Consider the following 18,721-nt stretch of genomic DNA (forward strand, 5'->3'; position numbering starts at 1 on the left):
TTACTTTATACACATGCTGTGTCCAACTATTGCTAATATTAAGATTTTGGATTTACTGTTTACATGGAATATATTTTGAATGTTTATTTTATGCATTTGTATAGGGACTGAATGCCCTGCATTGTTTTTCTGTATTACAGTTTTACAAATAAGAAATGTGGCTCATCAGTAAAAGCTCTGAAGAATGGACACGCTTCCTGAATGCTGACTGAAGCCGTAAGTGTTTAGCTCGCTGCATAGGCTGAATAGACATATTTAGCTGAGAGCAGAAGATAAGTTGTTAATTCTGTTATGCTATTTGCCCTTGGGAATTTTAAAAACATACGTAATGGGGTTACAGGTGTAAACTCAACACTTATGTGTTTATTGTAAGATAAAGTGTACCTGATTCAATCAAAAGAAATTGTTTTTAATGGGTATGTTAAGTTTTCCCAAATAAAATATGTGCATTCTATGAATACAAATGGCGTAAATCAATGAAAATGGCATCTGTAAAGCAGGAAAAATCTCACCGGGAGAACTCCCCTAGTCTTGGGCTAAGCCCCTGATGTTGGCAACACCTAGCGCCGCCCCTGGTAGCCAGTGTAAAGACGCTAAAATCGAGGTGAAATGATGTTGTCTGTTAAAACCAGTTAGAATCCTATCTGCTGCATTTTGAACCAGTTGAAGGCGAGAGAGGGATTTTTGGCTGACACCTGACAGGAGAGAGTTGCAATAGTCCAGACGTGAAAAAAATGAGAGCGTGGATTACCTTTTCCACATCTGACTGGTGGAGAATTGGTTTTATTTTGGCAATTGTGCGTAAATGAAAAAAAAAAAAAGGACTGTATAACTTTTGGCTGTGAAGCTGTGTAGAAACCACATTTTCTGAAACTTTAGATAAAAATGGAAGCTTTGAAATAGGTCTAAAACTGTTAAAATCAGAGGGGTCAAGGTTGGGTTTCTTTAAAAGAGGTTGGACCACAGCATGTTAAAAAACAGAGGGGACTACACCTTTTATTAAAAACTATTGATTATTGATAAAATACTGGGCCCAACCATGCTTAAAACCTCTTTGAGAACTTTGGTGGGAATAACATTGAGACTAACCTTGCAAAGCAGATGCATACGCCCATTTCCTTATTTTTCACTGGTGAATCCATCTTGCAAAGCTCCCATCTGAACCGTTTGGGTCTGGTTAGAAAGTGACAGGACAAATTGGCGAAGAGGGGCAGGACTTTCGGGCGCGGCGGAGTCGTGACGTATGCAAGGAGCAACAAGTAGACATGCCATGTTTCGCGTTATTCCTGTGTGGCTGAGCACGCGCACCTCGATAACGGCTACGTCATGTGTTTTGTTGCTCTGATTACCCCGTAGAGATGTGACAGACACATTGTTCATACGATCACACTCCAAGTTTCTTTTAAATCCTCTGCCCTCTACCAAACGCTTAGAATGAAGATGTCAGGTTACATAAAGGCTGCGCGTAGCTGTTTTCATCTGGGCTAAAATTTCAGCTAAAAAGGACAGGGACACTGGCTCAAAACTGCTAAAATAATTAAGAATTTCCCTACTTGCGTTTAAAATACAGGCTGGGGGTCTAATATTATTCCTGATGTCCTTGACTTTGTAATTAAAGACAACTAAAAACTTCTCACATCTCATTAGAAGTATCAGTAAAAAGGGAAGGGGAAGGTGTGGTGATAGATTCTAAAACCTTAAATAAAACTCGGGGGTTAGAATGACTAAAATTAAAGTAGAATAAAATGTTGCCCTTGTGTCTTCAACTGCCTTTTGATAGCTCTTCATCAATAAAAACTTGCAAACGTGTTTTTTCCACTTCCTTTCTTTTCTTCTACAGTCTCTTTTCAATTCATTTATGGACTCTGTTAGCCATGGCTGTGGAGCTATGAAATAATCGTGGAACATTACTAGATGTAGATGTTTTAAAGTTAAATGCAAAGCCTGAACTACACTCCAGACATGGCTGCTGCACTGTGTTTCTCCTCCCAGTGGTTCACTCAAGAAATAGTTCCCAGTATTTGCTTCATGTGTCGTAATGTTACATAATTATACTTTATTATTTCATAGTGTGGTGAATGTGCAGGTCACAACTTGTCCACGAGAGCGTTTTGAAGTTGTTGGATTGTGTATTTGATGAGTTTGATGAGGGAAAGCAAAAAATTCCATCTGCTTCCATAGCGTTAACTGTGCAGCTGGTATATCGGTCCCCCCAGATCTAAAAAAAAGCTTGCACGGACAACTAAAGGAAACGAACCTATTACTAAGACTGCAGGAATTATGGCAATGGGCGAATTTGCCAAAATGTTGAAGTATCCCTTTAAGTTTAGTAAAGTATAGCTAATAAATCAGCAAGTGACATTTCCCCGACAATAATTACAATCACAGATATTTACCAAACCATGCAGCACTAACATAAACTGAGTAAATACACACACCACAAGCTTTCATTAGAATCTGTGTTTAATTACAAATAGTAAGAGTGGTAGTCAGTACATGCATCAATCAAACATTCAGTGCTTGGGACAGAAAAATCTAGTGTGCAATCACGCAGGGAACTGATCCATTCAACAGCATTGTAGCTTACATGCCAGGCCAGTAGTTGGTAGTTTGTCCTTGTGACAAAACAACACAAATCTTACTCACACATGGCTTAAAAAACCTACCATGCTTTGCATACATATTATTACATTTAACAAGTAATTTATACAAAGGTGGTTTAGTTAGAAGGCCTAGACCTGTTTTAGAGCTTTATCAATAAAAGTAGATTTTTTTAGTGTACTGTGTGTCTTGGGGCTGGCTTAGCCTATCTTAAATAAAATCAGAAGAGGCTTCAGCAACAAAAACACCAGAGAAAAAAAAGACTAAAATGAGCAGTATTTGGTTAACTTTGTAAAGTGCATCAAACACAAATGAAATCTTTTTAATACTATTATATTATTAATATAGAATTTAACAAACTTCAATCGGCAGAACAAAATAAATATCTTTCACAAGAATTTACACAAGCTTTAATAACTTCACAATCACTATGTCCCTGATTTGAATAAACATCACTTTCACATCACTTTGAATTTTTCTCTTCATTCGCAACCTTTTTGAACAGTCATTTTTAAGTATTCAGCATAAACATGGTTAGAGTACAACTTCACCTATACACCCTGTTTTGTTAAATATTGAAGTGGCTTCTCAAAGTTGGCCCCAGTGGACATAAATTACTGTTAAAGCCCTCTGAAGTCCTTACATTCACTATTTTTATGATGGTGATAAGAGAAGTAAAGTTTGTCGTGACCTTTAGATATCAGTGCTGTAATGGCAACTTGTAAACTTCTGTTTTTTCTTCAGATTTGTCTCTGCAGAGACAGCCCACATAGAAGTCTGACACGCCTCGACAGGAGAGAAATGAAACTTAAAACTACAGGTGCAGTAACAAAGAAGTGAACACAAAGAATGACTTATAAAACCATTTTTTCAGACATGAGTTGAGTGCGCTATCACAGGTTTGTTTGAGGGGGGGAGGTTCTTACATGTAAATATGTTTATAAATGTGTATCTCTTTTAATTTTGTAATACCAAGATTTAATACTGCTACCAAAAAGGGCAAGAAAACCAGGGATCTTATTTTAAGGCCATATTGCCAATGCTGATATCAAGTCACCTGTGCGTACCTGCAGCTCATCAGATAGAAAGGAAGAGGGAGAAGAAGAAATCAAGGATCCCTTCTATCTATGAGGGGGTAAAGACGTCTTGTATTAAATATGAACCTTTTCTGTCATTTTAAGTTTTATGCAGTTAAGGCTGTTGATATTACTCTGCACTCTATAATTTTGGATTTTCAGACCTAACAACAACCCTCCTTGTGCAGATCAGCTGTTTGCAAATTACAGGAATTAAAAATGCAGACGTCCTGCGCGATAATTACAAATTACCAAAGGGTAATCCCATGCAAATAGGGCTTAAGTCTGATGTCTGTTAAAACAGTAATATGCAGCGAGTGTACTCACTTTGCAAAGCATCTCTGTTTGCTTGTCTGTGGTTTTAATACATGCTGTAGCAACTTGCATTACAACCTCCTCAACAACTGATTCCACCCTAAATTACAGAGATGCCGATTAGCATGGGATTACCTGTGGACCTATGTGTGCAGAAACATGACAGGTAATCTTCCCTGGAATTTTTACTCTGCAAATTTCATGGTTGATTCACAGGGCATTATAAACTCAAATGTTGTGTGCAATTATTACAAATTATCAGAAGTTCGTGAATAAAAAATAATCCAGTGCGAATAGGTCTTAAGTCTGATGTCTGTAATAACAGCAACATGCAGCGAGTGTACTTGCTTTGCAAAGCATCTCTTTTAGCCTGTCTTTGGCTTGAATACAAACTTCAATGACTCATAAAACAATGGCCTAAACAACTGATTTCACCCTAAATTACAAAAATGCAAATTCACAAAAGGATAAGTATTACCTGTGGACCTACAGGTGCTGAAATATGTTAGGTAGTTTGCCCTGGAAGTTTCCCTCTTCAAATTACCTACATGATCAATTTGCACAAATTATAAAAGCAGATGTCCTGAAGAATTTTTACAAATTACCAGAAGCCCCTGACTAATACTAATCCCATGTGAATAAGGCTTAAGTCTGTTGTCTGTAATAACAGCAACATGCAGCGAGTGCACTAGCTTTGCACAGCATCTTTTTTAGCCTGTCTTTGACTTTAATCCAAGCTGCAGCGACTCATTATACAACCGCCTAAACAACTGTTTAAAGGTGTGTTGAAACTCATGCCTTGCTTGTTTTGAGTCCATGATAATTCAGAGTGGGCTGTGACATTTAATGAAGTTGTTGAAGCAGCTGTAAAATATGACAGCACTGTTGGATCACAACTGAAAAATGCGTTTGGTATCTCATTGTTGTTAAGACAAACACAGGGACGTGGCTCTTATCACACAATCTTAGGGACTATATGTTATCATATCACCCCAAAGAAGTCTGGTTTATTTTAAATTCGTCTGGAGAAAGAAAAGGAAAAGGTAACGACAGTGCAACACAGATAAAATATGTAAAAAATATAAGATTTGACAGAGAATCTACATAGTTAAGGTCTTGAAAATGTTTGGTTTAATCTGAGTAATACCAGCAAGTTTAACTCAGTTATGGAGGCATATTGGTTGCTACTGACACAGCTTGAACGGTTTGATTTGTGGGAGGCATAAAACTTTTCTAAATCAGTGATTTTGATTTAGTGAAAATAGTCCACTCCCTTTACATCAGCTCTTACTTTATAACATATACTTAGCATAACATATACTTTTTTTTTTTTATCTCACATTGTTTTCATGTCAACATCACCTCTTTTCTCAGGTCACAGTCTTATCAGAGGAGCTTGATTGCCTTGCTGGCATGGATGTTATCATGAACTAAAAATAAAAGCTGGCACTTTGTCTCAGATGTGATTCATCCAGTTCATGACAGTGTACAGTAACTCTGTGTGTCTGGATCCTTGATTGCAGGAACCTGCTGCAGGAACTGGTCCCAGTTTGGTTTTTGAAGTGGTAGCTCTATCTGGAAGTGGTTCCAGAATCTGAAGAAATGATAGGAAAGAAAAATATCCAGGCATGAGCAACACATTGGAGACATTTTGACACTTGTGCAAATTGTTAGTTAGTTAGTTAGTTTGTTAGCAACATAACTCAAAAAGTTAAGGACGGATTTTTATGAAATTTTCAGGAAATGTCAGAAATGGCATAAGGAAGAAGTGATTAGATTTTGGGAGTGATCTGAATCACCATCTGGATCCAAGAACTTTTTAAAGGATTCTGTACTATTGGGAGATAGGGCTAATGGCGGAGGTCTGTGCTCTCCGAGTGCTTTTCTAGTTATTTTTAAATTTTATTTCAGTTTGTGTTCACAATTACTTTAATTTGCATAATAAACTTCACTTAAACTCTAATATCTAAATGCACTTTTAAATTTTTAAACATCTTTTGCCTGTCACTATTTGTAATCTATCAGTAAAACAGAAACATTTGTTAACTGTTTAGTAAATATTAGGGCTGTCAAGATTAACTGCATTTATCCTGGTTAATTAAGCTCCCAAAGTTTTAAAATCGTGATTAATCACATGATTTATTGTCCTTTTCAACACACTTTGGTTAAGCTACTGTGACATCTTCCTGCAGCCACAGTCATGTAAAGTAAGTCCCCCACTGCTCCTTTAAAAACTCACAGACGCCTCAGTAGACAAGTCAGAAGTCATCTTCTTCTGGTTAAGCTCATGTTAAGTAGGAAAAAAGGCTGTGCAAACATTCAGTTTTCACATAAATAATGAAATTCTGTAGTTGTGGTTACAGGAAAATGTCTTATTTCCCTTATTTTAACTGTAAACTCTGTAATGTTTGAGATAAATTGTGTGTACTTGTGGTGGTAGATGTCCGGCTCTCGACTTATGCGGTTCTGGAATCCGATGTAGAGGTCGTCCCAGAGCTGGCCGTGCAGCACCAGCGATCTCATCACCCCGATTCTGTTTTTGACCTGTGAAAAACAAAGAAACATTAGGGTTACTGCTCTGTAAAAGGGAGATACAGTGCCAGTAAAAGATGCCAACCCCTTGGATGTTTAACTCTTTTATTGATTTAATAAATCAATTATGGTCAACATAATTTGACATTTTTTATATCTCTTTATTTAAAAGTGAAAACAGTTTTCTTCTACAAAAAAAGCAAATTAAATAAAAACATGTAATGCAAAATAAGTGAATGCATAAATATTCACCTCCTTCAAGTCAGTATTAGTAGAGTCACCTTTGGCAGCAATCACAGCACTGAGTCTGTGTGGATAGGTCTCTGCACATCTGGACACTGCAATTTTACTCCATGCTTCTATGCTAAACTGCTTAAACTCTGTCAGGCTGCTCTAATATTTTGCCACATTTATTTTGTCTTCTACCTTTACAAGCCTTCCAGCATCGGCTGCGGAGAAGCATCCCAACACCATGGTGCTGCCACCACCATGCTTTGAAGTAGAGATGGTGTGTTTGCGGCGATCGTGTCCATCAAATGTCTTGTCTGATGGCCAAAAAGCACCATTATGGTCTCATCAGACAACAGAAATTTCTTCCACTCTACCATGGAGTCTATCACAGACCTTTCTATCTCTAGACAAGATTAATGTGAGTTTTCTTCAAGAGTGGGAACTTTTATACTTGTCAATAACATTTTCTCTGAGACACTTGGAGTGTTCTTTTGTCTTCATGGTGCAATGGTAGCCAGGAATACTGATTAACCAGTGACATTCCAGACACAAGTGTCTTTATACTACAGTCATTTGAGACACATTCACTGCACTTGGGGATCCCCATTTTAGTAATTGTGAGACTACTAGCATCAATTGGCTGGACCTCTGTTAAATTAGGTCAGGCACTTTAAAGGGGGTATAAATTTGTGCAGTCATTAACTTATATATCTGTTTATAATTTGACATTAAGGTTTTTTTGTTGCCTTTTTGGGGGGGTCAAAAAAGGTCAAATCATATTGACCGTGACTGATTTATAAAATGAATAAAAGGAGGTGAGCACCTTTAATAAGCACTGTGATTCTGTTTTAGCCATTCTTAAACACATCTCAGTAAATATTTTCAGGATTTTCATCACCCTGCCGTGTCTTACCTCCAGGTAGGAGTGCTCTCTGTCAGGCCTCTTGGTGGGGAAGGACAGATCCAAAAAGTCCACCAGGTAGTCATAGCCTTCACGGATGGGTTCAAAGTTATCGTCTGTCTCAATCACCTTGAATAAACGATAGTGAATAATGGGTATTTGCATTTATTTAACAAAATTATATGCTGTAGACCAGACTCCCAGGACAGCCATGTTCCTGAAACACCACGTTGAGGGTGGAAAGCTCAAAAATTGTGCCTCATATTCTAATATTACAAGTTGTGACAACTCTTGTTGTTATATTTCTTTTACGAGTTATAAAGGACTAAAGTATTACAACTATTGATTTTGAAAATCCACAGGAGTCTTGGACCACATTTCAAGTTGGAAAGCACTTGTATTCAACTTGTATAAACTTCAAATAGATTGAAGCTTTAGCCCATGTCTGAATTATCATTTATGTTAGACTGTTTCAACCTGTAGAGGGCAGTCACTATGCATGTTTTGGTGTCTACAAAATGTAGATTTAAATATTTTTAATACAAATACAAATGTCAAGATTTGGACCCTAAATGGTCAACAGTACTACTAAAATTTACATTGGTCTTTATTTAAAAAGAGGTCTGAGGGTTTAGTTTCTCTTTCAGAACAGTTGTGAAAGTCTTTATCTTTTAGGTATTTGACAGTAAAACACGATGATAATTTTTGAGCTTCACAACCTGAGCATGATGGTGTCAAAGGCGCATGGTCTCAACAGGATTATGGCCTACTTGTCTGGTCAGTTTATTTACAGCAAACATTTTAACAGTAATTTGGAAACATGCTGTTTCCAAATTACTGTTAAAAAAAGGGAAAGCAAAACATGGGAAAAATGTGCCGTCGGCTCTCTAAGGTAGTTCACTGTTGAATTACTAATCAAAAAATGATAACTCTAGAGAGAATAAAGAAAATACCCTTTTTGCAATTTAAAGGGCCTAAAATCATAAAGAAAAAACTAGGAATGTATGGTTTGAAAAGGAAAAAATATATATATAAAAATGTAGTTTAAAAAGTCAAGAATTTACAAGGAACTTGAAATTTTCGAAATTGAAAGTTGTCATTTATGTGAATTGATAGGACATTTTTAGTTTAAAAGTTGTTAATTTACAAAAAAAATAAAAACCTAAAACTCTGGAATTTAGAAAGTTTTAATTTACTAGAAATAATTTCAAATCTTGAGTTTAAAAAATGGTTGATTTATGAGAACCAAAACTTAAAACTTGTAAGAACTTAAGTCACTGACATTAAAGGTAAAACATTTCTAACACAAAAATCTTAGGGTTATGAGTAATGAACTTAAATTTTCACATTAAAAAAGTAATTTACAGGAACAATGACATAGAATTTATGTAAAATAAAAGTTGCAAATTTACCATAAACTCAAAATTTATAAGTTTAAAGAGTCCAGTATGCATTCAAAAAGTAATTTCCAAAAAATTATCGCAACATTTTTGAGTGCAGAAAGCAGTAAAATTAAAAGAACACAAACTTAGAAATTTTGTGAATATGTTTTGAGTATTAGAAAAAATAACTAAAAAATTATGTTTTGAAAGTTGTACATTTCACAAATTAATACTAAAAAATTTCAAGTTTTGAGTCATAAATTTACAGGTATCAAAACTTGGAATTTTTTGCATTTAAATTTTTTTAATTTATGCTAGATGAACTGCATTTTTTTTTGTTTAAATGTTTATTAATTTCCCCTTCAAAAAAAATTTGAGGATTAGAAATTAAGAAATGAATAAGAAAAAATATATTAAAAAATAGTTAAAGAACTGGTTAATTTATGAAAACCAAAACTTAATACATTCTGAATTTACAAGGGAAAAATATTTTAGAAATTTACATTTAAGACAGTTGTGAATTGACCAGAAATAATTTCAAATTTTTTTATGTGAAATGTCACAAATTTACAGGAGCCTAAACTTTTGTTTGTGAAATTATTAAAATTATATTTTAATTCAATTGATTAATAAGTAAAAAACTTGTTATTTTAGATCAGAATCATCACATTATCATGATCATATGGTCTTGAAGAGACATTGCTGTAAACTGTCCCAATTCAGAGGAAAACAACAACAACATTAGGGAGACAACTGTTCAATCTGTTTTATTTCTTGACAATTTATGACTTTATAAATTTGACATTTTTTAGTTTATAAAGTCAAAATTATTTTCTTTTAAAGTGAAGTTTGGTTTCTTGTTATTTTAAGACTGGATGATCCCAGAGGTTTTTCCTTCTAGAAAACGAACGGATTGTTTTTATTTTTTTTATTCATGAGAGTTACTCATATTTTCCTATTTGTCTTCCTGATTAGGTCACACTAATGGGAAAATGAATGTTACAGCACAGTGATCTATGTTTATTTATTTATTTATGTTTTTTTTATTTTACTGTTTTCTTTTTTCTTTTTTCAAAAACATAAAATGAGACAGAAAAAAAAACAAAACATTTTTTCAATTATCTTTTTCTTATAATATGTCAACTCACCTGAGAAGGCTAAGGGCACATTTCTCCTGTGTTTGGCTCTCCTATTTTAAATGCTAAATTGTTCTTTGTCACTGACTGGACATTCAGGCTAAAAGAAGATAGTCACTACTTTTCCATGTTATAAGCTCACAGTGAAACAGTTTCAGCTTTAGAAAGAGCAGCAAAGAGGAAAGAGAGGATAAAGCATTGGAGCAGAGCAGATTGAAAGCTGAGCTACATTTCTCTCTGCCTCATGATGTTGGCTTGAGCACATTTCTAATATTGTGTTTGAATGGTGAGAGTCAGCACAGAAGACTTTTAGACTACTGAGTATGATATTCAATCATGTTCATTATCGCTGTTGTATGAAACCTTGTGTGGGGTGGGGGTGTCCAGGATGCCCTTATTTTACTCCATGCAAATTTAGTTTTGTTGACTTCCTATGCACAATTTTCTCACACATAGTATTTGCATTTTTAGTATAGTGCATTTGCTTTGTGTTTTGTTCCTGGTATGGTATGTCACGACTCCATGTAGGCTGGATCATTGATGCTTGTCCCTGGGCATGCTCTGCCACTTACAGATGTCCTTATTCACTTGTTTTTCTGTAACATAAAACTGTTTGGATCATCTGTTGGGCCACTTCTTTGTTTCATTACAATCATGATTAATTCATACGATCCTTTTGTAAACCCACTGAGTCACCCAAATCTTCATTCACAATGGTGTTGAGGTAACCTGATGTGCCAGGAAAGCTTTTTCACATATCAATGGCATGGAATACATTTCACACCCATTACCTCATAGAAGGTGTGAAAAGGAACCCTGCATGGCCGGATAAATTCACCATGTCGGATAGATATTTTTATCTTTTATATGTCTAATGACAAAAAAAAACTTAATAGATATCTACATTTTAAAAAAGTTTTAATTAAAATGTAAATTAACTCCATCAAAACTTGATGGAAACTATGGCTGCCTTACAGAGCCAGAACACTGACTGACAGCTGGCAGTGATCCTCGAAAGTGAGGCAACCAGAGGGCATCCGGTCAAGTTCCTTCAATGAATTAAAGCAGTGGCTCTACCCCAATCTCATAACCCTAACCCTAGGTCTTTACACACTCAGTTTGTTATTTTTGGATGTATTTTTTTAGATCCCTAATTAAAAAAAAAAAAAAGTCACATACTTGAACCTTTCACACTGAGTTGTGTTTTATTTGAATTCACTGCGAAAATACATAGAATGTGGCAAAGTGTTTTGTAATGTGACAAAAAATAAGCCGTAAGGATGAGTCTGTAGCTTTGTCGCTCCTTAAAAATCACTCTGGATAAACCCATCCTGACAGAGAACTTCGTACGGCACTAGCTGGTACGCCACAGCTGTGCCACGTAAAATAGATGGAGAGTAGCTTTTTAATTCAGTCTTTATTAGGGTGGTTTTAAATTAGGAACAAGCGCTGCCAGCCCTAAAAAGGCCGGCTCTGGACACAGGCCCTAATGGTGAAGAATTTCTTGCCTTTCACTTCCCAAAACTTATCGCCATGCAGTTCTAAAAGGTAGCTGATGCTGTCCTAGGCATCGTCCACATAACTGAAAGCTATAACATGACTAGTAAATCAAAGCTTTTTGCTTTGCCTTCTAAACAAATCTAAGAGAAGAAAACTTTGGTGAATTTCTGAATCTTTTTGAGAAGAGCCTAAAGGGATTTAAAGGGATACTTCAACATTTTGGCTTTCCCTCATCATACTCATCAAATACACAATCCAACAACTCCAAAACGCTGGTGAATGTGCAGGTCACAACTAGTCCACGAGAGTGTTTTGGAGTTGTTGGATTGGGTATTTGATGAGGGAAAGCCGGAATACTGTCTGCTTACATTGAGTTGGCACAGCAGGTCCGAACTCGACAGCAGCCGATCTAAAAACAGCTTGCACCGACAACTAAGGGTAATGAACCTATTACTAAGACTATAGGGATTATGTCTCAAAAATGTTCATCATGTCCAGTGTTGCCAGATACAGCTGATAGTTTCCAGTCCAAAACTTGTCCAAAAACCGCCAGAATGCACAAAAAAACACCCAGTAATCAATATTTAGTGCTTTTTCTTTTTACGAACGTACAAAACTCCATAAAAGTCCAGTGACAGCTTAAGTACACCAAAAATAACTCCTATAACGACAAGCAACAACAGCCAACCATCACAACATACTGATTTCAGGTGCATGACCACCTTCTGCATCACTATTCCTCAAAAAACAGCAGATCTTATGAAGCTCAACAAGGTAACAGAATTAATCTGTATATTTCATATCATCGATACAGCAACTGGTTAGGATTATACACACACTCTACCTTCAGAGAGATAAATAGACTTATCACAATTATTATAATTAACAGGTGACAGACATGATTGTATTATTTCACCTTTAGATGCTGGGGGTTGCTCCTTTAACACACGAAACATCTGATCATAACAGCTGTCTACATCAGCGTATGTGGCAGATGGGTGTGCATTACAATAACATGAGGCTAATTCATAACTCCTCTCACCAGAATGTTTTGCTAGCTATAATGTATAAAACTGAAGCGTTCAACTGTTTATTTTATCAGGACCCCCACTCTTCCTATACAACAGGACACTTTCCAGCTTTGTATAAGCTTTCGCTAACTCAGTACAGGCTACTGAGGGCCGTAGCCAACGCCAAAAACAACAAAATTTGCTGTCTTTATCTGTCTCCGAGAGTTTAGCTCTCTTGCAGACACATAAAAACACACATGGCCCGACGTGCACACAACCATTTCTCGCTCGCGTGCGCTTTCTCCCAAATCCCATCACGGCTTCCTACATTGAACTCTACAGGATACTCAGAGTGACTGACAGGCTTTAGAAGCGCTGCAGTAAGTTTGATACGTTCACTGACATCAAGGAGAACTCACTTACAGCATAACTCATTTTACTTAACTAAACAAAACAATTAAGAATGTAAACCAGTCTGTTAAGACGCAGTTAAAAACCCGCCTAACTTAAGGAAAACCAGCCCAAATTATATCAACCCGCCCAAGCCCATTTTTAACCGCAAAAGTGGCCGTAAAACTGCCCAATTGGGCAGAAAACCGCCCCCTCTGGCAACACCGATAGGGATTATGGCAATGGACGAATTTGCCAAAATGTTGAAGTATCCCTTTAAGAACAAATTTCTTCCAAAGATCAGATTGTTAATGTGGCCTATTAGATCTTATAACACTAACTATGCAACATGTGTCATGCCTAAAGGTTGATGATGCATCCTATAGTATGAACGTCACAAAAAGGCCTCAAAATAATATATGAATGTCTTACCATTGGCCCTGATAGAGTTTTAGAGAATCAAACCTGTCATTGGTTTTCTTTTGAATTGTTCCTGAAAGACAGTTTGTGTGGAAAAGTTCACAATAACTGCTAATACTTAAAGCAGTTGCCATTCAAGTACCTGTCATCACTTTAGGGTTAGGGAGTTCGAGTTGCCCTCATAAACAAAGGCTCTGATGAAAAGATTTGTAACACCCTTTGGCCTCTTATTGACAGAGGGAACAAAAAAGTAGGTAAAAGAGCAATGCATGGGAGAGAGAAAAAAAAACAGACAAGACAGCATGCAACAAAGATTTCTGGGTGGGGTTGAACTTAGGTTGAAGTCAGAACTCCTCCTCACCACCTTCACAAAGCTACAGATTGATTTGTTCCCCAGGAGTGTGCACAGATTTTGAGTGCCCTTTTTGCTGTTTTTTAAGGATTCAAGCCAATGGAATGAAATAGCTCCATCTTTACTTGGATCCCCAAAATGTCTGTGCACTGCCCTGATTATACCAAAGAGTAGAAAAAAGGAAGGGAAGCCAAAAAGTCTGCTGAGTAGCAGAGAGAATCCTGCTTTTCCTGTTTATTTACCCGCACAACAAGGTTGTAGTTTTGAAAGCCTGCCCAGGTGTAATAAAACTGGATCCAGCTTCGATGCCTAAATATCTCACTGCTGATGGCACTGTTCAGCTCATCCACATACAAGCGGAAATCCCAGTCGTCCTTGTAGATTTTTGCACTGGCTGGGGGATTGATGATGGCCTCACTGTTTGATAGTGTAGGGAAGGAAATTAACATTTTACTGTCACATTTACTGCTAAGAGGTCTTAAGATGAGAAAAAGGAGATTAGATTAACTCTAGATCATTACAGATTTTAAACTTTTTGTTGTTTTGGCCTTTTTTTAACAAACCCCAATTCCAAAAAGGTTAGGATATTAAAATCATAATAAAAACAGAATATAGTGATTTGAAAAACCTTTTCAACCTATATTCAGTTGAATACAGCAAAGATATGTCCTGCTCCGAAAGATACACTGTGTGTGTTTTTTTTACATACACACATATTCTGAATTTGATGCCTGCAACATGCTCCCAAAAAGCTGGGACAGGGGCATGTCTTCTTTTTAACTCTCCAAATATCTGGGGACTGAAGACACAAGCTATTTAAGTATTGAAAGTGGAACTGCAGGGTTGTATTCTGTGCTTCATAGAACAGCATACGTTTTAAATGGGAATCAGGTCTAGGCCCAGTGTAGGCCCCGCCCCCTATTCCCGTGAAGCCAGACTGCTGTCATACGGAATTTCATACTACTCATATGGAATTTGTCTCGCTGAAATAGACTTCTCTGAAAAAGATGTCGCCTGAATGCAAGCCTATGTAGCTCCAACACCTCAATGTACCCTCCAGTATTTATGAAGTCTGCACGGCTGTGCCAGTTACCCATGCCATTGGCACTAATACATCCTGATTTGCTAATTGCTCTCATGCTGCCTTATTCAAACTGCTCTTGTCTGGCTATGCTCTGCCACGCTCTCTGCAACCCTCCTCCACCCCAGCTCCTCCTTTATTCTGCTTCTGACTTAATCAGTGTTATTCTGTTGATGCCTGCTTTGCTCTGGGTTTTTCGCTGCTGCTCTCCTTGCCTTATGCTTTCCTGATCGGCACAATCACCCTTTGGTTTATCCTGATTTTTTGTGTGATTTTCATCCAGCATGCTGGATAAATGCCCAATCTCAGCTGTTCGAATGCTGCTTTTTCCTGGCTGGAGTACACAGAGTTTGGGATTTATTTCCTCAATTCAAACTATTTCCTTCCACCACAGGCAGATTTGGGAATGAACACACATAGACACACAGATAGATTGATTTTGACCTGTCATTGGGGTCTTTGAGAGCGAGGGCAAGGTCCAGGACAGCACCTGGCTTGGGCGTCCATGTCTTGATATTTGGTGCAACCTTATTGATGAGTGCATTGAGGTCCTCTGCCTTGTTTTTAGTGTTGGTATCCTTGATGTATCTGTGCACACAAATCAACACCAGTCGAACAAAATATGATATTGGACAAAGATAACATGAGTAAATACAAAATGCCATTTTTGAATGATAATTTATTGACCTAGCTGTGATTAACCACATTTTTTTCTGAAAAGCTGAGTTCAATTTCACTAGTCACACCCTGTGACAAAGTGACATCTAATAGTCTGGAAAGGGTTACAAAGCCATTTCTAAGGCTTTGAGACACCAGCAAACCATGGTGAGAGCCATTACCCACAAATGAAGAAAACTTTGACCAGTGGTAAACCTTCCCAGGAGTGGTCGGCCTACTAAAATTACTCCAAGAGTGCACCAACGACTCATCCAGGAAGCCACAAAAAAAGACAGAACATCTAAAGACCTGCGGGCCTCACTAGCCTCAGTTAAGGTCAGTGTTCATGATTCAACAATAAGAAAGAGACTGGGCAAATATGACATTCACAGTAGAATTCCAAGGCCAAAACCACTGCTGACCAACAGCTGACCAAAAACATCTTGATGATCCCCAAGACTTTTGAGAAAATATTCTATGGATTGACGAGTCAAAAGCTGAACCTTTTTGAAAGGTGTGTGTCCTTTTGCATCTGGAGTAAAACTAACACAGCAATTCATAATACGCACATCATACATCACAGTCTGAGGTTACTTTGCTGCTTCAGGACCTGGACCACTTGCCATAACTGATGGAACCATGAATTCTGCTCTCTACCAGAAAATCCTGAAGGAGAACATCTGGCCATCAGTTTGTGACCTCAAGCTCAGGAACAATTGGGTTATGTAACAGAACAATGATCCAAAACACACCAGCAAGTCCACCTCTGAATGGCTTAAAGAACAAAATGAAAGATTTGGAGTGGCCTAGTCAAAGTCCAGACTTAAATCTGATTGAGATGCTGCTAGTGTGGTTGAATTAAAACAATTCAACAAAGAAGAGTGGGCCAAAATTCCTCCACAGCAATGTAAAGACTCACTGCCAGTTATCTCAAACCCTTGCTTGCAGTTGTTGCCTCCAAAGTTGGAACAACCAGTTCTTAGGTTAACCGACTACTTTTCCACACAGTGCCAGGATGGCTTTTGGATGGCTTTTTTCCCTTCATAAATGAAATCATCATTTAAAAACTGGAATTTGTATTACCTCTGGTTATCTTTGTCTAATATTAAAATTTGTTCGATAATCTGAAACATTTAAGTGTGACAAATATGCAAAAAATTAGTTGCAAATATGTCACTATATTCACTCCAACCCTCTCTTCTTGGATCATTACTCTCTGTCCATCCTGCTTTACAAACTTACCGGTCTGATGGATGAGCCTCCACAAAGTAGCCAGCAAACGGGCAGTAGATCCTGGGCTCCAAAGTCTTTACCAGATCAGCTTTGTAATTCAGCAGCTTCTTCCTTTCGTTCTTGATGAACCCTTCCTTCCAGGTGTCTGAAAACAAGCAGACAGTTACTTACTGCAGAACTCAATAATATGAAACACAATATGACTTCAGAAATGACTGATTTGACCATCATCTAGATTCTTGGCAGAGGTCACCAAGGTAGTCAAAAAGCTCCCTTATAGTAAGGCCCCAGGTATAGATGGGATCCTGAAGGCTTTGGATGTTGTTGGGCTGTCAAGGCTGACGTGCCTCTTCAGTGTCTTCAGCGAATTTGTCTAATGATGCTGTAACGTGTTAAAAGAGGCAACTTTGCATGGCTATGAATGTGGTGTGCCTTGTAATTTTGGCTTGATCTTACGTGTCCCTTGGTTTTAACAGTTTGAAAAACACTTATCTAAGAGACATTGTTGCAGTAAGGTAAAGCAGCTAAAGGGCACAGTTACCAGTGTATTTCCCTCCAGAAAAGGTCATGGGGAATCCAGACGCTCCTCCAGCAAAGTCAGACATCATCAGATCCACTTTCTCCGGGAGTTTGCCCCCATTTGGCCTGGTGCAGTCCACGGTGTTCAAGATCATGTGACCTAAAATGACAAGACAGTTAAACACAGTTTAACAGACATAAATTGATACACTTTACAACTTTATACGGGATACAAAATAAGGTGGCAATTTAACTGTTTTTATTTTAATTAACATTATCAGTATACATTTACAGAGCTCTGTGTTTCTGCACAAGTATGACACCTTTGATCATCAATTTACAATTTGTAATTGCAATTAATCTCAGAATTTGTACAGTTACTCGCGATTAAATGCATCCTTTTTATGGCACCCTAAAATTCCAGTATTTTGCATTTAAAACAGTTTTTGTGTCATTTTGGATTTCTCTACTCTCTTAAACCGGCTTTCTTTTTGGATACAGACCTGCTTTAGGTAGATGCAAGACTATAAGAGCTTAACTATGGAAAAAAGAACCTGCGATGGAGTGAAAAGGAAATAACGGCTCTGTAAAAAGGGGGTGTAGATGATGTTTGAATTGTCCACTGAGGTGTTTGTGACTGTTTAAAAATAAATGAGACATTAAGGAGCAGAGGTGGACTTATTTTACATCACTATGGCTGCAGTGGCTCAACCAAAGCGTGTTAAATGGGTTGATAGAGCATGGGATTAATGTAATGAAAGAAATCAAACCTGGGGGTGGGGCTAACCCCCCACATGACATCATGAAGGAAAAATCTGAAAACAGCTTGTTTTAGCACACATTTTCTGAGTGACTATATTCTATATAGTTTTGGAGTGTTCTTTTGACTTCATGGTGTAACGGTAGCCAGAAATACTGATTTAAAACTATGCTTAAGTTTTTGTTAATATTTTTTCACATCCATTTTAACCCATGCAAAAAAATGTTTATATCGATCACAATGCAACTTGTTAAAAGCATGCACCTTTATAGTCAACGATGATGCAGGTGTCCATTTCAGGATGTACACCGTCCATCAGGATCATAAATCTCAGGTGTTCATCAACCTGATGGAAACAAAGAAATACGTTACAGATCAGAGTGTTTTAGCTGTTACATGGCAGTTTTCTAATTAGATATTGTTCTTTAAAATATATACGCTGAATCATGACATCATGCTGTCCCTTTTAAGGCACTACATGTGTGCAGCATCGACTCACATTTTGCCAGACACCAAAAGGGACCACATTGATGTTGGTCAGCTTTACTTGGCTTTGCTCCAAATACCTTTTACATTCAGACACAGAGAACAACATAAAAATTTAAAGATTGGATACTTAAAGCAC

General features: G+C 37.3%; 1 protein-coding gene across 1 annotated transcript in view; it reads right to left on the reverse strand.

The window, feature by feature from the left end:
• Positions 1 to 2,468: 2,468 nt before the first annotated feature.
• cmah (cytidine monophospho-N-acetylneuraminic acid hydroxylase) overlaps positions 2,469 to 18,721 on the reverse strand; it is a 37,861-nt gene continuing 21,608 nt past the window's right edge. The window contains exons 7-15 of the mRNA XM_041780292.1: positions 18,596 to 18,662; positions 18,361 to 18,442; positions 17,359 to 17,496; positions 16,827 to 16,962; positions 15,372 to 15,515; positions 14,089 to 14,263; positions 7,669 to 7,785; positions 6,421 to 6,536; positions 2,469 to 5,586 (exon numbers count right to left, since the gene is read on the reverse strand). Of these exons, the coding sequence (XP_041636226.1) occupies positions 5,469 to 5,586; positions 6,421 to 6,536; positions 7,669 to 7,785; positions 14,089 to 14,263; positions 15,372 to 15,515; positions 16,827 to 16,962; positions 17,359 to 17,496; positions 18,361 to 18,442; positions 18,596 to 18,662 (1,093 nt within the window). The 3' untranslated portion in view covers positions 2,469 to 5,468. The remainder of the gene's footprint in view (positions 5,587 to 6,420; positions 6,537 to 7,668; positions 7,786 to 14,088; positions 14,264 to 15,371; positions 15,516 to 16,826; positions 16,963 to 17,358; positions 17,497 to 18,360; positions 18,443 to 18,595; positions 18,663 to 18,721) is intronic.

The sequence above is a fragment of the Cheilinus undulatus genome, linkage group 23 (assembly GCF_018320785.1).
Source record: "Cheilinus undulatus linkage group 23, ASM1832078v1, whole genome shotgun sequence".
Classification (NCBI taxonomy): domain Eukaryota; kingdom Metazoa; phylum Chordata; class Actinopteri; order Labriformes; family Labridae; genus Cheilinus; species Cheilinus undulatus.